We start from the raw sequence: 27,928 nt of genomic DNA, 5'->3' as shown, positions 1-27,928 counted from the left end.
TAATTGGTAACGTTGATGTCTCATGGGCCATGGAGCAAAGTTGGAGCGTATTGCAAGCTCAAATACTAAAAGAGTAGTGTGAGACCTGACCTGAGGTTCACTACAAAGTACGAACCGCAGAGGAAATACTCTTTTCTTTTTCACCGCGTGCAATTTGAAAAAATAAAATAAAAAAGCCACATGGGCTTTTCCTGGGATTTCAGTGGAGATGCTTTGACTTTGCTTTCCAAGCCTATTGCAATTCAGACTCTCTCCTCAACTACTTGGTTTTTGGATTTACATGTAGCTGACTTAATTAACCAAGCACTTATATATAAAAAGGCTCGGCCAGATTAATTTATGAGAGGGTACGACTTGGCTTTGCTCTTTGGTTTTGGTAGAGAGTTGCAGCTAACTGTGAGTTCTCTTTGGCAGTGCTGAGGCTTTTGTGATTCGGTGCAAATTCGTTTTGTAGTTCTCTCTTTGATTCATGCCTTTGGTATTGTATTCGTTATTTTTGAACTTTTGGATTGTTGGTTTGGTTAGAGAGAAATCTCTTTGAGGGTGTTGACTGTGCAATCTCTAATCTTTGTGTTTGTGAAAAAGTGTGTATTTGTGATTTGGGTCCTCGGTCATCTACACGTATTCTTCCAAATTTGTTATAGTGGAATTTGGACATAAAATCTTTTCGAACCAAGTAAATTTTGGTGCTCGTGTTTTTCTTCTTCTTTTTTCTTTTCTTTTGAGTTGATTCTATTCGCTCCTATTATTTGTTTCAAGATTTTTTTAAAGCCTAAAATATTTTCATAATCAATCTGAGTAATTTGAACTTTCGCTATTTTACAACATTTTTCACTTTTAGAAAAAAACTGTTTGAGCCTAGTTTGATATAGTATAATTCCACCGTTATAACAATGGGCATTTGCACCTATCCTGTTTCTTCCTTCCCATTTTGGGTCTCTGGCGAAAGAGTACGGGAGTTGTGCTGCTGCATGCTTTATGCACTTATATGCAAAATCTTTAACGCGATCTTCACTATCTTCTTTGCAGTAGGTAAGTAACTTTTCTTGATCCATTTATGTACCTTTTTTGAGAAGCTGTAATGTTTGCCTAATTATTTTTGTTTACTTTTTTTTTTTTCTTTTTTCCTGTTACTGTGTTAAATATCCTTCAAATGACATGGACTTGTAATTGTAGATCAGTTCCTATCCTCCCATGGACGTTGACAAAAAATTTTGGTAATGACAAAGCTTAATTAGATACAATTTTTATGTGGTCTAAGGGAGCGATTGGTTCACTGTGACATTACACCATAATATTACATTATCGTAATTTTACATTAATGTAATTTCAATACAATAATACATTGTTTAGAATTGTGATGAAATTAAAGTAATGTGATATATTTGTAATTTTAGATTATGGTAATGTTAGAAAAAATAAAGTAAATCAAAAATATTAATGTCACTAAGAGCACATCACAGTAAACCAAACACCCTCTAAATTTTGCAATCTAATTAACTATGTGGGTTGTACTTGTATGGAGTTCATTGTATATATTGGTTAATATAACCAAATGATTTAATTTAAGTAGATAGCCTAAGATATAGCCCTGAAGTTTAATAGTTGAGATTATTTACCACCAAAAAAAAAATCAATAGATGAGACGTATAGACAACAATTATCTTAGAATTATAGTAATCCGAGGAGGGTTAACAAAGTCCTTTTAGTAGTTAAATAAAATTAATCATTCAAGTTTAGTATATGTCACTATCAGTTTACATTGGTGATTGAAACTGAAAATATTATATAATTGTACACACGGTAACTTTATAATTTCAAAAGACCAAGGACCACAGGTAGCAGGTAGTATTAGTGCCAGCTGCTAGGAGAGGTAACGTTAGTCGTATAATGTTAGAAACTTTTGAGGTTCTTTTTATAAGTATAAATTAATTAATTTGATCTTGTTCATTAACAAATCCCAATTGTGATTTTTAAAAAAACCATAGGGGAATCAATATAATTTAATTTTCTTTGTTAGTTGGTAATCTCGTATTTTCCTTTGGAGTTTAGACGACTTTGACTGGATTAGAAACCAAGCAGACACTACACGTTGATTTCTGTGGCGGCGTGTTCTTTTTTCTCACGTGGAATGGAATTTCCTTGTCACGTACACTCGTTCAAACTTCAAACCCATTCTATTTTCCAACTTTAGACAACTTCTTACTTCTTCGCATGAAAGTTCTTGGCATGTAGAGTAGTAACATACCTTTGCAAGTTTACATAAAGAAGCTGCTATTTGAGCCTAATTTTGATATATTTTGCGAGCATAAGGAATTATACTTGCCCTCTTCTTCTACTTCTTCTTCTTCCTGTTTTCTAGACTAGATATTTGCCAAATTGATATGGAGGAGTTGTGGTGCTCCGCAGTTTCTGCAGTTTTATGCATCCTCTTCTGTGTGATTTTCAATTTCTTATTTGCATTGGGTTAGTAATTAACTTTTTTATGAGTCATTCTGTAATTTTGTTCCATTTGAGTGTACAACCAAGTTGTATAAATAAAAACCCAGGAATACTCTCGGTTTTTACCTTCATATTAACAAGCTTTAAAGTTTTTTAAATGAATTCCTAGTCATTCCAATGGGTTCATATATAACTTCATATTGGTATATTCGGCGTTGATTTTATTAATGGGCATCTAGTTTTTACTATTGTGTTATAGTTTTATCTTAGAAAATGTCATTTTAAAGTATTGTACATTTACATGTAAAAAAAATTGAGGTAATAATTGAATAGATTGTACCTCGTGTATAGCTAAAAATCACAGAGTTCCTGTTTATAGTTGGTGCAGAAATGGGGGCCATGATTGGAGCTTTGATTGCCATAAAAACAAAGAGCAGCGTGTTCCATGGGACCGCGGTTGGAGCGATCAAGGGTGGCATTTTCTCCATTGAGCTTTCAAGAATTATACTTGATCTATGGAATTCTAATATAAGCAGTTCAAGGTTTTTCCTCTCCTTGGTAAGTCAACAGCTTCTCACATCGCCATTGGTTCATTAGTCATTTCAGTCTTGTAAGTTGGATTTCGTAAAATACATTCTAATCACCAGTGCGTTTGTAGATTGACATTATCGCAAAACTTTTGAGTGGAAGACCAGTTGCAGAACTATATACACCAACCATGCCAAGCGCAGTGCAAATGCAAAGACAGGTAAGAGATTATTCGCAAATTAAAGAATTATAGCTGTCTTAAAATATAGTACAAATCCCATTCCTTAATTTTTCTCTTCCATTTTCAAATAGAATGTGACTGATCAGGTACATGGTTCCATTACAACTTCTGAGGAGGTCCCAACGAGAACTACCATGGGGTTATCAAGATATTCAGATGAGAAGATCCGCAGGTTCCAAATCACATATAAACACATGTCAGATTCTTCAGGGAATGGAATATCCTGCTCAATTTGCCTACAGGTTCCATGCCTTTAGCTCTATTATTATTACCATCTATTTTAATCCTCCAAGAAAATACTCATTAGTTTATTAAAAACTTAACTTTGACTCACTCTGTTCAATGTTCTTACCGTTTGTTAGGACTTTCAGCTGGAGGAAATGGCTCGTAGCTTGCCGCCTTGTCACCACATTTTTCATCTGCAATGTATAGATAAGTGGCTTGTGGGGCATAGCTCTTGTCCCTTGTGCAGAAGGGAAATATAACTCACACCAATTGATAGTTCCACAATATTCACATTCAACTCTGGTTCAAGTCAGGAAGGACAAAAAGAATATTGATACAATATATGAGCACTTTACTGGAAGCTTGCACGTTTCTTCTGTATTGATTCTCACGTGTTTCAAAAAAGAGCTACGAGTCAACAAACATAAGGGAACAAAATATTAGTCATTATACAATAGAGTCAGTCGCTTGTGGATTCTCAAATCAAAGACAAATCCCACACGTCACAGCAGAAACTCGACAAAGATTGAGATGAACAGACGGGTAACATGAGCCCTGTCATTGTGAAAAAATCAAAGGGACACTATGGTGGAGAAGCTCACCAGGGAAGATATGAAGCACTCACTGTTCATGCCAATTCAAGTGACTGGAATGAGGTTGATGAAGAACGAAACATGCACAGCCAAAGGCTTTCAGCATAGAATAATTTGGAATTGAGGCATATTATGGATGCTCATACGAAAGGCTTCATATCAAGAATAGATGAAGAGATGCAATTCATGGTATAAACTGCACTCACTGCAGTTAGGGACGGTTCGCCCCAGACGAGCAGAGCATGAACATAATTATGGCTTTGTTGATGCTTAAGCTTGGCTCGACCATTTTGCTGGGATGTATCGAGACCAACGAAATGAGACAAGGCCCTATAAGCATTGAAGAGATTAACAAATCAATTTCTTTGTATTTCATGGCAATATTAGAATGAAAGATTTTGACTGAGTTGGATAAATGTGTATCAACCAGTTTTGTAAAATTTTGATAAATATCAAGAATTTCATATTTATGATTCATGAGATAAATTCATGTATAACGAGAATTGTCATCCACAAAAATAGCAAAATAACATGAGTCTTCAAAGTGGAGACAGGAGAAGGCCCCAAAACATTAGAATGGATAAATCAAATTAATGGAGCATATGAAAAAATATTCACCATCATTAAAGGGTAATACAGTTTGTTTTCCAAATTGACATGCAATATAATGAAAAGTATAGGACAGGACAGACCCTAAATGACAACTAGAAATTAAAAGCTGAAGACAAGACAATGTAGCATGACCTAATCTGAAGTGCCATAATTATAAAGACACAAAGGCCTATGTAGCAGCGAGAAGTGGCATAGAAGGTGAAAGGAGCAAAGTTCAAACAAACATCATACTTTACGGCCTATCCAAATGATCTTATCTATGAGAATCCTACTCATTGCAACCATTTTGAGAAAAGTTGAGAATACTTCCAAGGTCACATAATTTGACCGACAGATTGAGATATGGTGCAATAATCATGCAATATCACCTTTGATGGCTTAGATTAAAAGTCAAAATATTTATGGTGTAGAACAAACAGCACATGCCTTCCTAGAGCAACAGGGGCGCAGGAAATCACAACTCACAACGCAAGATCAAAGGGGGTGCAGCAAAGGTTATCAAGGTGACAGTGTCGGAATTGCATGAAATTTGACAAGTTGAAGGGAAACGGTGTTCTAATCCTGGATCATTACCATGAATGTCGCCAAATTTTGGCAAATTCCTTCATTAAAACCCCGAAAACAGTATTTTTGCTATTTATAATAATATTTGTTTTTCCTTAATAACTTTTAGTTTAAAAGACAGAATAAGTTCCGTCTATTTTGAGACGACTCTTAAGGTTAGTAGTTTACGATTATGCATTTAATTCAATTTTTCCATTTTTGATAAATTTCATTATTTTGTCACCTAATCACGTAATTAGTGTGAATTAAGGTTTTTAGACGTTTTTTATCAGTATTTATATGTTTTGTAGCTGTCAAAGGCAAATCAGACTATTATCAATAAACACAGATTTTTGTCAAATTATTTCTCTAGTAGATTCTAATTTTCATCTCCTTGTGGATTCAATGAAACCCCTCGTGTATTCGAGGTTTACTACCAGGAACTAATAGTTTAGTTTATGTTCCATTAAGAGAGCATCATGTGTGCTATATTTAGGCCTCCGCAACAACTTATTTTTAATCTCAATCCTTGGATCAAAACTTTTAACCTTTTTACCATTTTACCTTCTCAACTTTTTTCCTTTCACAATTACATGGTGCTGATCTGGATCCTTGACCAACAAAGGGTAAGTTGTGAGAAAGATTAGGAAAAAGAAATGTGTCATGAAGTGACATTTGTGGAATAATGATATATTTTGAGTGAGTGATAGACATGGTGAATCCATTAGCAGTATGAATAAAAGGAATATTAGAGACCACAGATTCTTGAGAGATAGTGGAGGAATTAGAAGTCGCATGCCAAGAAGAATTACCTAATGTGATTGAAAGAGTAAAAGATGAGTGAAGATTATGGCGAAATACAACTTGGTTGAAGAATGCCTCCAAATCAACCATAATGAATAAATGTAACTGGTGTCTCAACAGAACCTAAGGGTACAATAGACGTGCCCGCGAGGATGAATTAGAGGATAGTGGCAAATGCTGAGCGATGTCAATTGACGTAGTTTTGCTTCCAACAGTATTGATACAAATGCTCCTTTATATGAAAATAATGACTATATATAGACTGCAATGGTCCCAGAAGCTCAGGAGTTCCTAAAAGTATATGAAGTCCTAGCTAGAAGAAGCCTTTGATGTAGGAAACTATGTGTGAATGGCACAGTTAGGACGGGATCATAATATTGTGTGTGAGCAGTCTTTGCATGCTTCTTCACATATCAACTCTTTGATTGGATCAATGCATTGTGATGTTAAGGCAAAATGAGAGTATCAATGTATTGCTTTTAAAATTTTGAGTAAATCAAAATCTAACAGTAATTTGGTTTGGAACTTTGATGGGTAGGAAACATAGGGTTCGAGTATATATCCCCAACTTGGCCTGGAGGATATTGTTATTTGAGTATCATAAACTTAAAGTTGACTACCTTAGAGCACATTGAGAGTGAGACGGTAAGATCTTGGTAGTGCATGTGAATATAAATATATATATGTGTGTGCGCGCGCGCAAATTCTTTATCAATATTGTATTTTTGAGCAAAAATCTCTTTATTCTCATCTGTAAACTAAGATTAATTGTGATAGCAAATGGTAAGATTAATTAATAAATTTCCACCAAATGAAGTCATCAATTCATAGTTTTCATTCATTGATTAATTACAGCTTGCTGGAGCTCCCTCTGGTAACAGTACACTAGACACACTGCATAGTAGCCCGGTGGGCTTTGGCTTCTACCCAAAATCATTGCAACCATAGATAAAAGATCCGTGTTGGAACTTGTATTAGATATAGAGATGATCCAAAGGATACCCCAACCCAATATTGTAAATCCGCAAACAGAACCACATAATTTAAATTTTAAGGCACAAACATGTAGCATCCAAGTAATTAGCATTAACACAAGAGCACTGCCAATCGACTATTGCCCCGTAGAGGGGCGATCTGCAGTTGTCACACATTTTGGGTGCACCTCGTACCCACATTCCAGACACTGGTAAGCCCAACCACACCCTTGTTCATCGCAATCACAACATATAAAAGGCCCTCCTCCGTTGCCTTCAGACACCAAATTGAGCTCGTGGCGATGCCCTGGATGGTACACCGATCTTGGAAGGCTCTTAGCCTCTTCATCCATTTGTTTCTCTAGCAACTCCACTTTGGCTTCAGTGAAAGGGTATGCATTTTCTTGGTACAAGTTTATCAAGTTCCTACCTTGTTTGGTTACTGTCTTACCATCAGGGCCTATAATTATCAAACAAGGGATCCCGCGTACATCAAAATGCTTAGCAAGCTCCTTCACAGTTGGGTCTCCAAAAGGCAAAGCTAGCCAAGGCATGCCATTAAAATAGGAGTCAAATGACTCTTGGTTGCGATCATTTGACACGAACACTATTTCAAAGTCCTCATGATCTCCATTTTCTACCAGCATTTGCTTAATCTTTTGGTAGATGGAGATTAACCTCGGAATAAACTTAACACATGGAACGCACCATTGGGCAGAGAAGTATAGTCCAACTGTTTTACCTACCAATGAAGCAACAGGTACCTGCACAACAGAGAAACATTCATGAGCCTCTATGCTCATTTTGACTCTCTATTAATGCGCAACCACATAAAGAAGCACCTCTACCCGCAATTGGTGACTATATATATACACTACCGTGCCATGGTCCGAGCTAAAGGTGTGCATTAAATCAACGTAGCACTAACTGTATAGGTCGTACAGGCAGCATCAAATACCAGTTAGGAGAGAAAATTTGGTGAAACAGATAAGATCAACCAATTGCAGGATTGTATAAAGCTAAGAATACTTCACATAATGGGACCATTTCTAAGATCCCAAAATCTTTACACACATGTTAATATAGGATGCTATTGAAACATGTGTTTGCCAACCAATCAAACGTGTGTGACCATATCACATCGTTCAAATTACGAATCTCAAACGAGTTGTTTTCTCTAAGAGAGAGAAAAAATAATCTATGGTTTTATGATTTTGGACACTAGCTAAACATCAAAATTGAGCTGTCTCAACTGTGGTTCAGAGTCTAATTTGAGTTAGGTAGTGCAGTGACTTACCTGTTTAGGACTGGGATGACCCAAAAGATAGTCTCTATCGTGGTTAGTTATTAAATTGGTAAGGGTCTGCCTTTCATGCTTCTCCCTCTCTTCCTCCAGCAAATTCTCCAACCTCTCTTTAGTAAACGGGAAGGCTCGGACCCCATATCGATAAACGAGTTCAACACCTTCATGCAATGTTGCATCATCTTTATTATTGTCAGGTTGCAAAATGACTAAGCAAGGAATACCTTCGATATCAAATTTCCTGTTCAATGCTTTCTTAGTCTCCAAATCAGAGAATGGAATTGCCAGCCAAGGCATCAATGCATGATAGTTGTTGAAGGCATTCAAGTCTTCATCCGATGACACATACACAATTTCAAAATCAGACCCATTGGTCTTAAGTTGCTCGTACATATCAACTAGGACTGGGGTGAAGTTTCTGCATGGCGGGTACCAATTGGCCGAGAAGTAGAGCCCTAGAACCTTGCCTTCTAGATCAGATACTTTCACCTACACCACGTAGAATACCAGTAAAATATCAATCGAAGAGCCATAGAAAATATGTTAAAAGAACTATCGATTTCACAACAAAAGACTTACAAGCTAACTTAATAAATATGACTAATAATTATTTTCCGACAGTTTAAAAGTTGATACATCAATTTTTAGTAATTATGGAATAAAACTTTGTAATATATTTATATAATATATATTTGAGCTTTTTTTTTTTTTGAGAATCAATTTTTGAGCCATATATGATATATCTAACACAATCCAAAATATGGAGTAAAGTTGATTTGAATTGAGACGTGAGAACATATATTTATTTTTATTTTTCTCTTTCACATTCTTTTCAGTGTGTGACCCCATAATGATAAAGTCCACTTTCCCATTTCTTTTTCGTACTGTAACGTCCAACTCAAAAAAGGAACATCTTCCTTTCTGTCCTCTTTTGCGGCCTGTTTTTCTATATATAGCATACATAGATGCATGTGCTTTTTTTACTTAATTAGAATTGGTTTTCATTTATGCCTTAATTAATAAATGTGCAGATGACACAAACTTGGTGCTGAAATAATGGAAAATGTTAACAAAGATGCAAAAAAAGACAAGAAAAAAGTCAAAAAAGACATCAAATATTTATAAAATTTAAAAAAAAAATTGTAAAAAAAAATATTATTAAAAAAATTTCAAAAAAGTTGTTAGTGAATAATTTGTAATTTAAAAAATATATTTAATAATTCGTATACCATGTACCTTTTTTTTTTTTTTGGCTAATCGTATACCATTTTTATTCATTCATCTTGGTAATTTCTCAAACCCGTCCCTCATCAGTCATTTGTTTTATGACTTTTATCTTTTTTGTTCAATTTTATTCTTCAAAAAATAGTTACTATGCATTTAACTTTTTAAGATGTCGATATCATTAGAGCATCCAAAAATGGTAAAAAAAAAAATTTAAGAAAAAAATTAGCAACAAGAATAGCAAGGAAAAGAATATGTGAGAGATGAATTGAACCTAAAAGTCAATGGCTCAATGTTACAATACAATCAAATCAAAGACCCAAAAACAATGATAGATCCAAATGAAATTGGCACTATGAATGCTGCAAATAACAATCCAAAAGAAACAGTACTTGGGAATGAATTTCTACAGTGGAGTGGACAGCACAAAATCCACTACCCTAGGGGCCTAGAAGGTTCGGTCAGCTAGAAGCTAGAAGCCCAAAAATTTTGAAAACGATCTCTCACCAAATATACATGTGTATAGGGTTACAACGGTCCACGTGTTGTACCAATAGCGTTAATGTGAGGCTAGACTAAAAGTGGGATTAATATGTGACACATGTCCTTTCTGCTGCGCTGTCTCCCCTCATTGATTAGGACAGCATATTAGCCCTACGTGTCTCGTTACAATAAGTCAATAAGCATCTTCACTAAAACTCATTCTTATTATTTAGCTTTTTTTGAAAAAAAAAAATTTTAAATCAAATATGCTTAACTATACTTGTAATTTTAAAAATATATATGAGATTTTAAAAAATATATACATTAAATAAATAAATAAATAAAAACCTAAAAGGACAAGTCCTAACAATACTTTTCTTTCTTTTCTCAACTGGATGAACAACACGACCACTTTTGCCCTTAAACACTTTTCCTTCTTCAAATGATAAGGACAAGTAATCTTTAGGTACTTTCAGAGTACGATGAATAATATTTTTTTTTATTTATGATAAATTTCACACAATAAATTTATTAGAAGATCTATAATAAATGCAAAGAGAAAAGGCATCACTTTATTATATTTTGAGAGCACTTGAGTATTTTCCAATAACAACAAACAATATAATAGCTATTGAAAAGATTCAGATCTTTACCTAGCCTGTTAACGGTAATATAGTAAATATGTTTAGAGGCAATTTCTTTTCTTAAATTTTTTAATTAAATTCAAAAGTACATAGTTTGTATTGAATTTTTAATTCTAAAATATGTTATATATACTTATATTAATCAATGTAATCATGTGTTGAAAAACAGAAGATACTATATGCTTTAGTCTTTTAGAAACTATCTTTTGTCCTAACAACCAAATAATGCTTATTATGTAGACCTCAACAAACCTCTAGTGTACAAATATAGTACAGTTCAATAATGCTTTGTAGTTCTTGCAGTTTAAGTAATATCTCCCGGTGTTTGCAATAGAGATACCAAAGGTTCAAAACTTCAAATTTCCCTATCTTCAACTATAGAATTATTAATAATAATAAAAAATACACTTTTTATAATTATCAGCTTTGCACAAAAATATCAAGACATCAACCAAAAAGATATCTCTGATATAACCGTGGAAAAATTTGATCCTGTTGAATTAGGGAAATGTGTATGGTACAGTAAAAAAAAGCCTTATAACTTAGTGATATTGCATGCTCTCGTTTATGAATGAGAACCAAAATCAAATTATTCAATCCACCATGTACATATTGAATTATCAAAAAAGATAACACAAAACTAAAAATAATTGTTTGTTGCATGGAAGTTTGATAACTTTTTTATTTTTTAGAATAGACGGTTTGTTCACTTAGTTTCATTTCAATGCGATCCTCAAAAAAAAATTTCATTTCAATGCATTCAAATTACTGTATGTCAATGACCCTTGGATAGTTGGATCTGTTGGCAAATGAAAGCTTGCAGCGAATTAAAAACAGCTATTAGACTTGGCAGTTTGGTATAAGGGTCCGGGTGTAAATGACATGGATTACCAAATATAAGAATAAATAGAACAAGCAAATTGAAGATTGTAAGTTGTCACAATAAAACCTACAAACACAATTTAAAAACTCAGATACGGCTTTTGGCTAGTGATTTTTTTTGAACTGGACACGTGTCCACGTCATAATTTATCTGGTATAAAAAGATACTAAACAAAATTCACCCTAAAAACTCTCTAATTTAATTCATATTTCATGCACATGCTTTAAAATATTTAAGGCTCATTGGCAACGATCACTTCACTTCTCTTTCAATTTTCAGTAAGTGATAAAATCTCTGCTTCAAAATCTATAGCTACCCAATTAATTCAGAGGCTTAGTCTTGAAAGATCTTTGAAATGGAAAATTTTAATATCCGTTTCATGACTCTACCCGACAAACCCGTCTAAAATCATCTTATAATCAGGATTTACACTAAAAAAAATACAAGAAAGTTACCCAATAAACATCCAAAAATATATATTTAATCATTGTTTGAATTTCAGAAATATTTAATTCATGATTCTAGTTCTAGAAACTTCCTCGTGAAGAATACATACAAAACAACAACAAATCTTCTTTTTTTTTTTGTAAACATTTATATGCCCTATCGTTTCTTAAACTTGAACTCAAATTATTTATATATAATATATATATATGATTTAGGATTAACAATTAATTAATGAACTCCGGCATCAGAAGAAGTTAACATTCAGACAAAGAAAGAAACAAAGAGAGAAAGAGAAACGCCACAAAGTTCAAGAAGAAAGCAAAGTGTAAAAGCTATCAAAGATTAATACACACTCTCTGTACTTTCTTATTCTTTAATTTCTTTCTTTCTCTGCAATCTCTACTCTCTCTCTCTCTCTATCTCTATCTCTATCTTTTTCTTTTCTTCAGTTGAAAGAAAAATTAAATTATTGAGTTAGGCCAAAAGTAAGCATATACTTCATCTGACCACCCATTATATGTCACAAAGAAAGAATTCGCTGCAGAAATTAGAATCTATACTCCAAACCCATATATAATATCCCATGATAAAACTAGCTAAGACCACAATACTAGCTATGTATGTATATATATATATATCAAAGAAAATTTTAGTTTACCTCACAAAACAAACTTTATATGGAGAGAGAAAGAGAACCTGAAGTCCAGTTGAAGTGAGAAGATAATCTCGATCTTTGGACTCCAAGAGAGATGAAAATCTTGAGCTTGAGACCTGTTCTTCATAGTCACCGTTTGTTAGGGCTTCAAAATTACCATCTTTACCTTCTTTCTTCATCACTCACTCTCTCTCTTTCTCTCTCTCTTTCAAGAATGAAAAAACCAGCCTCTTATCACTCTTCCAAAGCTTGTTTATATTCCGAAGAACCATATTCTTTCCACATCATTATATCCTATGCACTCGCTCCCCATGATACACCGAAACTTCAACACGTAGCATTCGCCTCCCTCTCTATGACAAACAATTATAAGCTATTTCTTTGTCTACAATAAAAAAAATGGTGCTACGTTAAATCACCACCGTTGCTTTTTCCTAAGTAGATCACAGCAGACAGATATGATTGACTCGGCTCTCTTAGGTCAACTCCAGTGAATCAAAATTTGCCACGTGAATGGTTGGTGATGATGCGGGCGAGAGAGTTAATATATAGTATTTTACTTTTACTTTGACGTGGAAATATATAAACACAACACATACCAAAATGAGTATTGATTGGCAAACATGGCAAAGGTCCGTGTTGTCATTAAAGACCCTTATGAAATATTGATGTTGTTGTAGTTGTTGTGTATAAGGACAAAACAAAATAGAGGGACACCTGTCTTCTCTTTTCTTTTGTATCATTCCTTTTTCCCGGAAAATATGAGGTGTGTGTACGAGGTGCATATCTCAAGAAAACACAGATCCAACGGCTTAAGTAAAGGGCCACTTTTCTGTTTGGAGAAAAAAATATATAGCTGTGCTGACAGTGACCCAGAAGCTATATAATACTGTTGAGGAAAATAAAAAAAATAAGAAATAAGAAATAAGAAATAAGCTAAAGTTTTGGTAAGGGGTGTATTGATTGACTTACACTCCTCTTTTACAATGTTGGTACTTGGTACACAAATATTTGTTAAATGTGAATGTTCTCGGAAAAAGTAGATATTTGATGTGAAAATATAAATACCATGTGTACAGACTATAGAGTGTATATAAAACAATAATTTTTCTTTTAATTATAAAAGTGCCGTTTGTTTGTCGTGAAAATAGTCCATCCTTGATTATAGCTTCAATCAAGTCATATTAGTTTATCACTTAAGATTTAAGAAGTAATTCTAAACCCCTTCTTACTAGTAACTGTTGCTAGGACCTCTACTTCCTCTACTTGAGTCTTTAATTGATGGTATGCATCAAACTCCTCCACTTACGAATTGAGATCAAATACAACATCACCTAATGCAATAGTTATCAAGGATTGAGATTGAGAGTTGAGAAAAATAACTTTTAATTTCAATCCTTGAAAAAAAAAAGTCTTAAAATAAAAATGGTAAAAATGTTTGTGTGTGGAGAGGGCTGAATTGCACCAATTGCAAAAACTTGGGTATTGCATCCGATCCAAATCCTCCGCTTACTATATATGATGCTGAGTCATTAGTTCATCAAGTCTTGTCTCATTCTCTACGGCCCAATTCGTAACCTCAGGTACATCCTTTTAGTTTATTGATTTTGCATGTTGCAATCATCTAATCCATGGTTCTTATATATTTTCACATAAGGCTGCGTTTGGCAATATGTAAAATATTTTCCGAGTGTAAAATATTTTCAGGTGAAAATATTTTTAGGAAAGGAAAATATTTTCAAGTGTTAGCTAGGCTGCATTATGAAAATTGTTTTGAAAAATGTTTTTAGGTGTTTGGTTGCATTTTAAAAATGCTATTTTCTTACTAGTTCCTCACATTTTCTCAGCCATTTTCTCAGCTTCCAAACAAATTTTATAATAGAAAATTTCAATAAATAAACTTAAAGAAACAAAAATCAAGACAAAATCATTCGTTAAACTCAAAAATTCGATCAAACTGAGAGAGGGAGGAGGAAGAGAGAGTGATCGCAAATTGAGGGAAAGGGAGAGGTAGATCGAGAAAAGACTGGTAATGGGTGGGTCATGAGCGACAAGACCGGTCAAGTGGCAGCAAGCTTCAGGCAGCGCCGAGATTGAGAAGACACAATCTCAACAACGCGTCTGGGGTTGAGGCGGTGGTCCGATGGCTTATTTGTGCTTCTAGCTCACTCTCTCTACTCTCTCTTCTTGCTCTTTCTCTCTCTCTCTCTCTCTTTGGGTGTCTGAGTCCGAAAATCATTTGAAGGTAAAATAAATGTGTAAATGATTTTTCGGGTTAAAGGGCTTATTTTACAGTCAAAGTTTAAGATTTTTCATTTGACTTTATTTTATATGGACACCCAAACACGCTGCTGGGTGTAAAATATTTTCCGAATTTTATTTATGCCTAAAACAAACACAGTCTAAGTTTGGGTTATTTTCCAATCTTGTAATTTATATCGCATATGGATCTCACAAGCATGTTAGTTACATATGATCCATTTATTCTAGTAATTTATTTATTAACGCTGGTGTGTATATATATATATCTTGATCCCAAGTTTTCTCTTAACCTTCTTTCAATAGGGCAACTCTATGAACTCAAGCTTTAGCTCCATTTTTCTAATCATGGTTGTGGTGTGATTGTGAAGGATCGATGAATGAGCCAACTACTTGGAACATGTTGTAAGGTTGGATGTTTGTTCAAGCTTTCTGCCTTGCAAGTTCATTTATATTTCCCTTTAGTTTACTACCGCTGCCACCATCTTACCCAGCTTATGGCACTATCTCTTAGGTCATGCATCCTTGTCTCGCGTCTTCAATTGTTAGCACTTCTTAATGCCACTTAGTTTCCATAGATTTTCGAAATTTTGATTGTGTCTCGTGCCGTATATATATTGGAAAACAGACTTATTGACTATTTTGCTTTTACACATTTTGATCTATTTCATTATGATATTTGAGAATCTGCTATGGTCCCCACTAAAGGGAAGATCTTATTATTTTGTCATCTTTGTTGATAATTACTTATGATATTGATGATATTTTAAAATTATCAATCAAAACTCACCCACATATATATATATATATATATATATATATATATATATATATATATATCATATTCTTCATCCCTCCCATCTTAATGACTATCATTATTTCGTTTCTCTTCTCACTCTTCATGTGCCTCTTATGTCTCATGAAGGTAATATGGACCCCTTTGGCAAAAGCAATCTCTGATAAATTTAATGCCTTGCACAAAACTCACACTTCAACTTAATTGATTTTCCCCTGGTAAGTTTACAATTAGGTGTAAGTGGGTATACAAGATCAATACTCAAGTAAAGGATAAGTGGCAAGCTATAGAGTTCACTTGGTTGCCAACGGCTTCACTCAAGAATATGGTATTGATAATGAAGAAACTATAACTCTTGTTGCTAGATTGGCCCATGTTAGATATTTACTTGAAGTTATTGTTGTTGGTAATTGGCCTATATTTTAGCTGGATGTCAAAAATGCATTTCAAAATGGTAAACTTAATGAAGAATCTACATGTAATTTCCTTATCGCCATGTACCCACCTAATTAGGTCTACAAACTCCAACATGCCCTTTTATGGACTTAAACATGCTCGCATTCTTGGTTATTCAAATTTATCTTTGTCGTTACTGAACGTGGTTATTTTCCCTTAACTATAACTCTTGTTGCTAAATTGGCCCATGTTAGATATTTACTTGAAGTTGTCATTGTTTGTAATTGGCCTATATTTTAGCTGGATGTCAAAAATGCATTTTTAAATGGTGAGGTTAATGAAGAGTCAACATGTAATTTCCTTTTGGCTATGTATCCACCTAATTAGGTCTATAGATTCCAACATGCCATTTTATGGACTTAAACAGGGGTGCATTCTTGGTTATTCAAATTTATCTTTGTCGTTACTAAACATAGTTTTTTTCCCCTAAGTTTACTTTACACTATTCATCATTAAAATCACATTCGATGCTACTCTCACTCTCCTCTATGTTGGTGATATGATAATTATTGGTGATGATACTATATATAGGGATATGATGTGTGCATAAACTTCTCAGCCAAAACTTTGAGATTAATGATTTGGGGACACTTTCAACTACTTCCTTGGGCTTGATGTCACTTGTGTCACTAACAACTATTATCTATCTATTTCAAGCCAAATATGCCTCTAAACTTCTGTCCAAAGTTGGTCTAAATATCAAGTTCGTTTATAGTCCTCTACAAATTAATGCGAAGCTCACTGCCACTAATGAATAACCCGTCATGACTCATGAGTGCCATTGTTGATGGCTAACTAGTTGTTAACAATCACTATAATGTATCTCACCATCGCGCGAGATATATAATATAACTTCCATTTTTATTGTGTAAATAGTCAAGTTTGTATTATGAATTTAATTCATTCATTTCAATTCACCTTAATTTAAGACCCAATCAAGACACCTTTAAATCCAAACTTTTCTCTTTATATATATATATATATATATATATATATATATATATATATATATATATATATATATATATATATATATATATATTATCGCAAAATTCATGCTAGGGACATGGCAACAATTCACAACAATTTTATGAAATTCCCGAATTGGTATACCACATTATGAAAAAAAAAATGCAGATTATGGTGGGCTAATATGAGGTGGTAGGTTAATTTATGGATGTTGTAAAATTTTATTATGTTCCTAACTTTATTGATCGTTAAAACAGAAATATAAAATTTTCACTGTAAAAAACCTTTATTCTTATCTCTCGTCGTTTCTTTTTACAAATTACAATAGCAAAATACTTCTTGATTTCCTTGCTAAAAAATACTTCTCGGTTTGTTTCGTAGACAGATTTAATTTGAGGCATATCCTTCGGTAATGTTATTAGACACCAAGGAAATTAAATGACACTGACAAGTTGCATTTGCGATTGTTTTTTACTTCTTCGGGAAAATTTTAATTAACTAAAAAAAAACCATTGTTTCATATTAATTGACTAAAATTAAGTATCAATAATATGCCCTGACAGCCCTGTCATCATGCATATAGCAAAAAATCAACATAACTCATCAGTACCAAATAGATTACAAAAAAATTTATAAAAAAAAAAAAGCGATGATGTCGTTGTTGATGATAATGAATTAGTGATAATAGTAACAATCATTTAAGAGTTGGATGTGGGGCATGCCCCAATATCAATTTTGTATATCTTATCCTATTGTTTGATTGTTTACTGTATTTTGACATTAACCATTTCTAACGTGCTTAAGTAGATTGGTGTGCCAAGAAACCATTTTACCAAACATTGAAGTTGTATTTGATAAAGATTTGAGTAGTTTTCTAATAAAACTCTTCTTTTTTCGAATTAGTGTGCTAAGAGCCTTGTAATACAATTAATTGTCACTTTTTAAAATTTCTAATAGAGACAATTTTAAGATTTAAATTTCTCCACTCACAACTATCGATGTATTAAAGAAAGTACATTAATTAGTGTTTGTTAAGCTCAAAAAGCAGTAATCGTTTTAACCAAATAATAAATATATAGGGTTGGCCCTTGGCTTAAGCTAACCTAAACCCCCTTAATAAGTGATATTTATTTTTAAAAAATATGGATGAATAGAAATCTAACCCACACCCCACTATAATATACTATACATTAACTAAATTGTATGACCATTTAGTATTATTTTATATGGTGTGCATTGTGTTAGAAGTTAGAACTTCATTATTTTTCCTTTGTGTGTATGCGCATGCGCGTGTTTCTAATTTCTAAAAATAAAAAAGCCTTAGAGCCTTTCTAATGCAATGCCAAAAAAGCTCTTAAGACCAGTTTGGAGGAAGGGAGAAGGAGAGGGTAAATAAGAGTATTGTAAAGTTTGCTAGAAATTACAACACAATTTTTTAATAACCATTTTTTTATTTTCTTTATTATGTTATTGCTTAGAACAATGAAATGGAATAACAAATATGAACTTGAGATTCAAATTTAAAATATCTCATAAATTTGAAATTCAGTTGAAAAAATGATAAATCCGATACGTAATAAAAAATAAGGTTAAACTTTAAAGTATTTGTGTAATTTCTTCTATCTTATTAAATTAATTTTTTTGAGGCAATATAATCTATAACCATTAACCAAAGGCCAAACATATAAAGAGTAATAGTGTGTTTGGTCTCATGGAGTTTGGAACACGAGGGAAGGGATAGAATAGGAAGGAAAGGAATGGGATTCCCTTATTTGGTTCGAAGGAAAGAAAAGATGGAAGGAAAGGAATTTGCTTGATTGCATCTGATCTCACTTTTTTGGGAGAAGATGGAAGGAAAGGGAAAGAAGCGAAGAATAATAGTTTATTTAGTTGGAGAGAAATTGAGGAAAAGTAAAGAAAAAAAAAATGAGGGAATGAATTTTCATGACCCACCAATTTTTTGTTTTTCTCCCAAATTGGGTGGAAAAGTAAAGATGGATTTGTATGGCCCACATATTTGCTTTATTTTCTACCCTATAAACAAAACACCATCAAAAGAAAACTATTGCTCTTTTCCCTTTTGTTCTATTCTTCTCTTCTTCTTTTGCTTTTTTTTCTCTTTCCTCCCCTACTTTTTGCCAAACATAGTGAAAATTTGTTATTTCTCTTACCTTTCTTTTCTATACATCCAAACACTCCCTCTAATTATGTGCAACCAAACACATTGAGAAAAGTAAAGAAAAAGAAAAGGAGGGAGTAAATTTTCATGAGCAGTGAGCACCATTTTTGTTTTTTTTACTTCCGAATTGGGTGGAAATGTAGAGATAGATTTTTATGGACCCACATCTTTGCTTTATTTTCTACCCTACAAACAAAACTATTGCACTTTTCCTTCTTTTTTTTTTTTTTTTCTCTTCGCTCTCCTTTTTTATTTATTTAATTTCTTTATTTTTTTTCTCTTCCCTCCCCCACTTTTTGCTAAACATAGTGGAAATTTTTTACTTTCTCTCTCCTTTCTTTTCTATACATCCAAGCGTTCTTTCTTATCAAGTGCAGCCAAACACATGGCAAGAGAGGAACATGTTAAAATCAGAGGAATAATACTAAAAATACAAATTATTTTTAAAAAAAATTATAAAATAATAATATAAAAAGTAATTATTAATAAATAAAAAAGTGATATTAACAGTAAAATTAGAAGAAAATTAATAAAAAGTTAAATACAAATATTTGTAAAAATATTATAAAATAATCTGTAATTAGCCTTACTAAAATCAGAACGTACACGTGTTAAGGGTGAAAAGGCAGGAGGACAAGGTGACACATGCTAGGGTATGGAAGTTGTTGGAGGTTTGATTTAAAAGGTTCAATAATTATTAAGAGAGAGAGAGGTGTACAATTGGGCCCACAAGAATTGGCCCAGAAGCGCAAGGTTCAAAGCCCACGTGTCTAGAGAGTACCCCCTGTGCCGTGTTGAAGTTAGCGAAAGGCAAAGCCAAAGGCAAAAGCCATGCGGTCCTCAATTTTCAATTACTTTTATGAAAATCTATTGATTGGAGTCCGTGACCTGCAAGCCAGCTATAAAGGCGTGCTGGTCTGTTTAGATTCGAACACGTGGTACTTGATCCGTACTTTTGTGACACGTCTTATTCTTTGCCTTCTCAAAGCTTCAATCCTTGCTACGTACTTTCGCAACCATTCATCTTACCGGTTATTCTCAAAAAAGTAAAAATGTTACCGGTTTTAATATAAAAAAGGTCCTGTGATTTATTTTTGAAAATATTTTTGAAAAATTAAAAAAATTATCAATATATTTACAATTTTTAAGAAAATATTTTTAAAAGTGATTTATTATTGTGTGTTCTAAAGGCACACATTGAAAAAATTCATATAAAAAATGTTACTTTTTTTATTACTATTTTTTTCTCAAAACACAATTAAATAAAAAAAATCTAAAATCAAGTACCATCCTAGGATTTGTTGTAAATTATTGTCGATATAGTATTTTTCAACTTTATAAATATGAAATAACATCACAAACTATTGAAGTAACAAACTATAATAATAAAAAAAAAAATTAAATTGATCTTATAAAAATAGCAAAAATCACTGGTTGAATTAGTAAAAATTGAAAATTAGACGCTTTTTAAGAAAATGGTATTGATAATGGGTCAACCTCAATTATTGTAATTTGTGGAAACTGTTGTGAAAATTTGTTTGGTAGGTAAAAAGGTTTCAGGTGGGTGAAGTTCTACTGTCCGATGCAACAGCTATTGAAATGACAAAATGAAAGTACTATTGAAACGATTTCAATTTTATTAGAGATGCTAAGAGCAACCACATTAGTTTGTTTAAAAGATTTTATCTATTTTACATAAAAAATTTACTTTTAAGATTTTACACATTTATTTTTACAAAACACCCACATCAGTTCATCTATCCTATCACCTCTATTAATTAAATAATCAATTTTTTCACTTTTTTATTATTTCTCTCAACTACCACACTATATACACGCGTCTTTGATTCATTTCTCTCTCTCTCTCCTTCTCTTCATTTCTGATTCGCTCTCTCTCCTTCTCTTCATTTCTCTTTCGCTCTATCTCTCTCTCTCTCTCTCTACCCAGATCAACTCCCCCTCTCAATCAACTCTCCGATTCACCCCTATCCGCTCCGATCCACTCGCTCTGAGCTCCGATCCACTCGAATACACTCCGATCCACTCGCTCCGATACGCTCCGATCCACTCCGATACGCTCCGATCCACGCTCCGATCTACTCTCCCTAGCTCCGATCCTCTCCGATCCAAGCTCCGACCGCTTCGATCCACACTCCGATCTACTCTCCCTAGCTCTGATCCGCTCTGATCTAGTCAAGCACTGATCAAGCTTCAATCAAGTGCCGATTTGTGTTTGTGTATCTATGTTTTTTTTTTTTTGCACAAGTGTGTCTGTGTTGATTTTCTGTGTGGATGTGTTTGTGTGCATCTGAGGAAAAGGAAGAGGATGAGGAGTTGAGTTTTAGCTGGGTTGGTTGAGCACGGAAAGGAGAGAGAAAAAAAAAGGAGCGAACGGAAATAATAAAATAATGGTATAAACGAGCTACAGTAACCGTGTTAATATACACGGTTACTGTAACTCGGGGATGGATTTAAAAAATTTTAGACATTTTTAAACCCGCTGATGTGGGTGTTTTTTTGCTTAAAATGTGTAAAATTGGTAGTTATGTTTATTTTAGAAACTTTTACATCCACTGATGTGGATGCTCTAAGACCACAAAATTTTACAAAGTTTATATTTTTAGAATAATGAGAAGACTATAATTTCTACCATAACTTACTAATGTGGCAAGTTATAAGTAATAAAATTGTAGACTTATCCTTTTTACTCTACTATTATGGTTTATCACACAAACAAGTTGGGACAAAAATTATAATCTAAGTATTTTTTATTTTATTTTATGAGTAACTAGTAGCATATTATGACATTACTTCTTTGGTAAGACTGATGTCATTTTTATTGCATGCTAATAGTAGGATTAATATAAATAATATTAAAAAAACACTACTCGGTCAAATCATTGAAAATGTATCCCAATCATCATTTCCTAATTGCACTTCATTTATTTTAAAGTAAAATATTTTACTGATAAAAAATTTTACATGTAAAACATTATTAGTAAAACATTTACAATATATTTGCTATATGACAAGTAAAATAAATAAATACAAGTGACACACTATAAAAATAAATAATTCTAACCCTTTTTTAAAGAATATGACTAATAGGATTTTGCTAATGAATATAGCAAGATATAATTAAAAAATAATATATATTTAATTATTATTTCTAGTCAATATTTTTGAAGAAAAAAAATTTTCAATGTGTTGTTGGTTTGTACTCGTAATCTCATTGTAAGTGTGTTTGTTTTTCTTAATTTTTTTTTTATTATTTAACTTTTCTTGGGAAAAAATATATATATATAATAGAATACGAAATACATCTCAGCTTGAACTGATAGCAGTCGTTTAAAAAATAAAATTAAAATCTCACTTATGTGTTGTGGAAGTAACATTTCATATTTATTTTGTTTAAATTTTGGTCAATGACTTGTAATTGTCAATTTGTCATGACTCATGAGATGAGAATGTATTATTTATGGAATTACTCACATATGACACAATTAAGAACTAAAATTAGTTCATCAAAAAACTAAGAACTAAAAGTACACCCATTCCAAGAGAAATTTGCTACTTTTGCAATGCATTCTCTTTCTATTCACCTGATTACATAAAAAGTATGTGGTTTTTTTTTTTAATTTTATTTTATCGTAATTAGCAACTAAACAACTTTTATTAATTTAGGGCTCCCAAAATATCTCATGCGATAATTTACTTGACATAAATGCTAACATTTTTACTTTTGTCCAATGTATAATGGGGTAAACAGTAATATTGAAAATTTCAGAGATGGAGCGAACTACCTTATATACAGGGGGTAAGTGCGTTTTCCTCATCTTCTTTTATTTCTTGAACAAGAATTTTCCTCAAATTTTTAAGACAATATATAAATTCTCTCTAAAATCACATAAATTTTATGTACATCTTTTAAGTTTTATATATTATTGTTGATGATGTAGGCATTGATGGCTCTTAAAGCACATAACTAATCTTTGGAGGAGTACACTGTAGTGATCTATGGGTATAAGTTAAAAAACTTAAAGGTCATGACTTCATGAATAATACATGGGAAATTTTAATTATAATATCCTAGTTCTATTACAAAAAATTTATGTATTCTGAGTGTGGGGTAAAAGGATTCCGAGTAAGGTGATCATGCCACGTGTCACGCCCGACCAAGAAGGATAATTAGTGGGCCAAGGAGGCCACGTCCTTGGATTTTGTGATCACGTCGTCAATGTGCCATCAAAGGAGGCTCTACTATGCAGCAAGGACTTTGGGAAAGGGGGATGGCACTGATGTGATTAAAGAGCTAGAGAATGGTACCACATTTAATGCATCCCATCAAACCTTCTAGTCGCATTTATATGGAGAAGACCCTTGAACAGTATTGCCTTGGGCGCCACATCTCACAGGAACTCGTAGAAGGTGCTAGATGGGACTGGAACATGGGGGATGACTTGCGCGATCAATAGGTGGAAGGCCAGAATCATCTGAAAGGGTCTATATAAGATAAAAGATCCTCCATGAGAGGGGGTCGGAGAAAGAGAAAAGGAAAACACTGTATACTCAATAAAAATATCTGTAATTTGTCCTCAAAAGAGTGAAATATAATAATCAACCTCCTCAGCCTAAGTCCAAGGACAATTTTCATTATACAAACTATTTCAGCTTCATCCAACTATGATTTTAGCCCACCGTGATTTTTAAGCTAAACTCATTAAAACCTAAATTTTTAGTCCACTCTCTACAAATTCATTATATTGGGCTCTTTAGGCCTATCTCCTTTTCTATTTTGGGCTTAGGTGTAAATCGTGGCCCTACAATTGGCTCCGTCTGTGGAGAAATCTTGTGTTTTAGTAAGTTTAACGTTATGGTAGGATCAGGTCCGCACCAAGCAGAATCGATGGGGTCCCAACGTCAAGATCACTTTCTAAATCTTGAAAGAGGTAGGGACCGAGAGGGAAGTATACACACCACCCACACTAGCAGGAGTCAGTCACAAGGTGGGAGCAAAGTCTCTCATAAGGAAAATGCTAGAGCCATGCAATTGGAGATTGATCGGTTGAAGAGGAAGTTGCGCCACGAATGACGAAGGCGAACTCCTTCCTTTTCTGACCCTTCTTTTGATGCTGGTGGAGATAGCAATTATAGGCTCAGATCAAGGACTCCCCCTAGTGAGTCTTTCTCGTGTAAGGAGGATAGCTCTCATGGCCGCAGAAGTAAGAATTCATCTTGCAAAGGCCTGGGAAATGATACTATGAGCAGAGCGTTGAATCAGATTTCCAGGTCACCCTTCACACGTAGAATTGAAGGAGGAAAACTTCCTCAGCAATTTACTCAACCAACGTTCACCATGTACAGTGGCCGATAGACCATGTGGAACATGTTAGCCATTTCAACCAGAGGATGGCTGTGCACTCCAGAATTAAAGCTTTGATGTACAAGATTTTCCCATCTAGCTTAGGACCTGTGGCAATAAGATGGTTTAATGGTCTGGGGGCAGGTTCTATTAATTCCTTTGAAGAACTTACCCGGGCGTTTGGATCTCGCTTTATTACAAGTAGTAGAGTCCCTTGGTCTTTAGATTCATTGTTGTCTATAACCATACGGGAAGGGGAAACCTTGAAAACATACTCAGACAGATACTGGGAGATGTTTAATGAGATTGACAAAGACTTCGACGATGTAGCAATAAGGACTTTCAAGGTCAGCCTACCTGCCGAGCATGATTTGAGAAAATCACTAACCAAAAAGCCTGTGAGAAGTGTGCACTAGTTTATGGACCATATTGACGAGTATAAGCAGGTTGAAGAGGATCAACAGCAGGGGAAGGGGAAAGCGGAGGTTATCCCTCAAGAAATGAGAGATTTCAGGTCGGACAGATACAATAATAACAGACCCCGAAGAGATTTTGCTGGCAATCTGGATCTACAGCTCCTTAAGTGGTCAGCACGATGTTCCGAGAACCGGTACTTCAAGTCTTGGAGAAAATTAAAAACGAGCCATAATTTAAATGACCAAATAAGATAGCGGAGGACCCCATAAGGCGCAATCAGAGTCTTCATTGTCAATACCACCGGGAGTGAGGATATACCACCAAGGATTGCAGGACTCTGTGGAATCATTTGGAGCAACTAGTTAAGGATGGAAGATTAAAACAATTTTTGTATCGACCCAACAGGCAAGAGGACCATACAGGGTTGGGAACTCAAGGGAATACTTCCTCAAGGCCTCCTTTAGGCACGATTAATGTCATCTTTGCTGCTCTTGGGGGGACCGGTTCTCGTCCCTCCAGAGTGATGTCTGTAGCACGAACACTCGCTAAGGACTCTAATTCTGGGCCGAAAAGGGCCAAAATGGATATCCGACTAGCATTGAGTTTTTCGAAAGAGGACAAGATTGGGACCACGCAGCCACATAATGATTTGGTGGTCATGCTCAGGATAGAAGGGTATAATGTGAAGAGGGTGATGGTAGTTCAAGACAGTGGTGCAGAGATTATGTACCATGACTTATACAAATGGCTGAATTTGAAACCAGAGGACTTGACAGCCGATGATTCACCATTGATAAGTTTTGATGTCCAAAGAGTCAGATTAGATTACCTGTGCAAGTGAAGGAAAAAATCTGGTTTTGTATCTCATACAAAACCCACAGCGGAAGCAACGAACTAGGATCTATTTCATTCATGATTGATAACGTGCACAATGTAAATTTCAGAATTTAAGAACAAGATAGCGTACCTTGGTGTGGAGAAATTCAAAACAAAGATTAGAAGCACTTGGGAACATTTTTAATCTTCACTCCAATTCCACTTTACGCCCAAGATGTGTGGTCTCTCAATCAGTTTTTCAAAGGGAGAATGAAAGTGTGTCTCACACTCTCTCACACACCGTTTTTTATTTAACTTTTTCACTAACTTAAAAAAAATTCTATATGTTTCTCCATTTATAACTAACTGATTATCTAATTAGGCTGGCTTATTGGGCCTTTCCAATTGGGTTTTAGTGTGTGGCTTGGAGTGGGACCAAAAGGGACCAATAAGACACTAGCTCCAATGGGCCTTGGGCTTTTCCGTCAACTCTTGACAAGTCCAAAGTTACCATTAATTATATTTAATACCACTATATAAATATAATTGCACTCTAAGTCTTATTAATAAATTATATCCCAAGACTTTATTATACACGTAACCCCTTCATAAAATATTCGTAATAATACAAAGTCATGAACGTAAACTGCCACTTTGTAAATTACTACATCTTATCCTTGAGTGCCTGGTTTAATTCTTTAAAGTTATTCATTATATATTTATGAAATCAAATTTCATAAATATATACTTTAGTAATTTCTTACTAAATTGGTTAGGCCTAACTCTCTGAATAACTGAAACCATTAAACTTATCTCAAGGGAATATTTTATATCTCCATCAAGAGACTATGAATTCCATCTTGAGAATATATGTTCCATCAACACTAAATGTGGTTGCCCAACATACTGAGATTTTGACCGTCACTTCAGATCTCACTCCTGATATATCAAAGCAACCTACACTTCATGATCAGGTTCATTATTTTCTCAGGATTAAGAGTTCATGCAAATAGAAGTCGTGAGATTTATTATTCATTTGACAGTCATTAGGAGAACAATAAATCTCACAGCGGTCCTGTTCAATATGTTTTAACTCTTAAAACATATCAACATATCAACTAGAAGTCTCCACTTCCATGATCAAGACAAATCATCTTAGTTGACACGTTATAGTCTTCACAGATGAAATGCCCAATTTCATCACCGACTACGAACTATAAATTCTGAGTTTACAAAGAACTTGTTATTTACATCTTCTGTGACTTTTCACATAAATCACATACAATGCATCTCATGGACTATATGATAATATCTCATATTCATGTTACCATTATTTTAGATAATAATAAAATAACTTTATCAATCACAATATTAAGTCATACATCATGTCATACATAATGTCATACATAATATCATACATAGCATCATACAATAGGATTTAAGGGCACTAATCCTAACAGCAAGCAAGTTCAGAGGTGGTGGAAATGGACTTCATCGTGGTAGATGCCTACTCTCCCTACACAACCATTGTGACAAGACCTTGGCTTTATGCCCTGGGAGCTATTTCCTCCACTCTACATTTGAAAGTGAAATATCTGTCGAGGGACTTGATTGAAGAGTTGATTAGGAGCCAATCCATGGCTAAGCAGTGCATGGCGGCAAAATTATGCATCAGCATGAAGATGAATCCTCGGCCTCTGGTAAGAGGGGCTTGTAGTAATCAAGGACCCCAGTCATGCCAATAGAGATAGCATTAGATGGGCCCGCATGTAAGAAGCTAGTGGAAATTGTTATTGACGATGATTCGGAGAAATTCTTTCAGGTCGGAGCTCAGTTGCCTCCTCAATTTAAAGAAGAGCTTGTCAAATTTTTGAAGAAGAATATCGATGTGTTCGCATGGAATGCTTATGAAGCTCCTGTGGTAAACCCAAATTTCATTTTTCATCACTTAAATGTCAACCCGGCTGTCCTCCTTAAGAAGCAACTACCTAGGCATTTATCTAGAGAGCATTCTGACGCCGTTAAAGTGGAAGTGATCAAACTCAAGCAAGCAGATGCTATCAAGGAAGTTTT

At 34.0% G+C, this 27,928-nt stretch overlaps 3 protein-coding genes across 7 annotated transcripts; 2 read left to right on the top strand and 1 right to left on the bottom strand.

Annotated features, from left to right (window-relative positions):
- Window positions 1-191: 191 nt before the first annotated feature.
- LOC142621675 (NEP1-interacting protein 2-like) lies at window positions 192-4,538 on the top strand. Of its 4 annotated transcripts, none has more exons than XM_075795003.1 (5): window positions 192-1,032; window positions 2,822-3,000; window positions 3,101-3,190; window positions 3,298-3,453; window positions 3,574-4,538. In XM_075795003.1, exons 1-5 carry the CDS (start codon window positions 894-896, stop codon window positions 3,694-3,696), a joined length of 687 nt encoding a protein of 228 aa, XP_075651118.1. In that variant the 5' UTR covers window positions 192-893; the 3' UTR covers window positions 3,697-4,538. The 4 variants fall into 4 exon arrangements, with proteins under 4 accessions (XP_075651118.1, XP_075651122.1, XP_075651120.1 ...); XM_075795007.1 differs by having other exon boundaries at window positions 233-1,032; window positions 3,283-3,453; window positions 3,574-4,536; XM_075795005.1 differs by lacking the exon at window positions 192-1,032 and adding an exon at window positions 2,031-2,466 and having other exon boundaries at window positions 2,831-3,000; window positions 3,283-3,453; window positions 3,574-4,535.
- A 2,221-nt stretch (window positions 4,539-6,759) lies between these two features.
- Window positions 6,760-12,984, bottom strand: LOC142611543 (putative nucleoredoxin 2). 2 transcript variants are annotated; one of them, XM_075783608.1, is made up of 3 exons: window positions 12,643-12,984; window positions 8,260-8,754; window positions 6,760-7,726 (listed from the first exon to the last, which is right to left on the bottom strand). In XM_075783608.1, exons 1-3 carry the CDS (start codon window positions 12,778-12,780, stop codon window positions 7,100-7,102), a joined length of 1,260 nt encoding a protein of 419 aa, XP_075639723.1. In that variant the 5' UTR covers window positions 12,781-12,984; the 3' UTR covers window positions 6,760-7,099. The 2 variants fall into 2 exon arrangements, with proteins under 2 accessions (XP_075639723.1, XP_075639729.1); XM_075783614.1 differs by having other exon boundaries at window positions 12,605-12,863.
- Window positions 12,985-24,669: 11,685 nt separating this feature from the next.
- LOC142613512 (uncharacterized) lies at window positions 24,670-25,880 on the top strand. The gene is made up of 3 exons (XM_075785921.1): window positions 24,670-24,969; window positions 25,069-25,232; window positions 25,445-25,880. The coding sequence occupies exons 1-3, from the start codon at window positions 24,670-24,672 to the stop codon at window positions 25,878-25,880; spliced, it is 900 nt and encodes a 299-aa protein (XP_075642036.1).
- The last annotated feature ends 2,048 nt before the right edge of the window (window positions 25,881-27,928 follow it).

The sequence above is a fragment of the Castanea sativa genome, chromosome 1, assembly GCF_040712315.1.
Source record: "Castanea sativa cultivar Marrone di Chiusa Pesio chromosome 1, ASM4071231v1".
NCBI classification, from domain to species: Eukaryota; Viridiplantae; Streptophyta; class Magnoliopsida; order Fagales; family Fagaceae; genus Castanea; species Castanea sativa.
This window is presented reverse-complemented; position numbering and strand designations above follow the sequence as displayed.

What these genes read in the sequence shown, in the direction of transcription:
- LOC142621675 (XM_075795007.1), top strand. Translation starts at nt 894, where the DNA reads ATGGGCATTTGCACCTATCCTGTTTCTTCCTTCCCATTTTGGGTCTCT. An exon ending in CACTATCTTCTTTGCAGTAG is followed by an intron (nt 1,033 to 2,821) that starts GTAAGTAACTTT and finishes TCCTGTTTATAG; the next exon opens with TTGGTGCAGAAATGGGGGCC. An exon ending in CAGTGCAAATGCAAAGACAG is followed by an intron (nt 3,191 to 3,282) that starts GTAAGAGATTAT and finishes ATTTTCAAATAG; the next exon opens with AATGTGACTGATCAGGTACA.
- LOC142611543 (XM_075783608.1), bottom strand. Translation starts at nt 12,780, where the DNA reads ATGAAGAAAGAAGGTAAAGATGGTAATTTTGAAGCCCTAACAAACGGT. An exon ending in TCACTTCAACTGGACTTCAG is followed by an intron (nt 8,755 to 12,642) that starts GTTCTCTTTCTC and finishes TACGTGGTGTAG; the next exon opens with GTGAAAGTATCTGATCTAGA. An exon ending in GTCATCCCAGTCCTAAACAG is followed by an intron (nt 7,727 to 8,259) that starts GTAAGTCACTGC and finishes TCTGTTGTGCAG; the next exon opens with GTACCTGTTGCTTCATTGGT.
- LOC142613512 (XM_075785921.1), top strand. Translation starts at nt 24,670, where the DNA reads ATGGCTGTGCACTCCAGAATTAAAGCTTTGATGTACAAGATTTTCCCA. An exon ending in TAGCAATAAGGACTTTCAAG is followed by an intron (nt 24,970 to 25,068) that starts GTCAGCCTACCT and finishes GAGTATAAGCAG; the next exon opens with GTTGAAGAGGATCAACAGCA. An exon ending in GCACGATGTTCCGAGAACCG is followed by an intron (nt 25,233 to 25,444) that starts GTACTTCAAGTC and finishes TCGACCCAACAG; the next exon opens with GCAAGAGGACCATACAGGGT.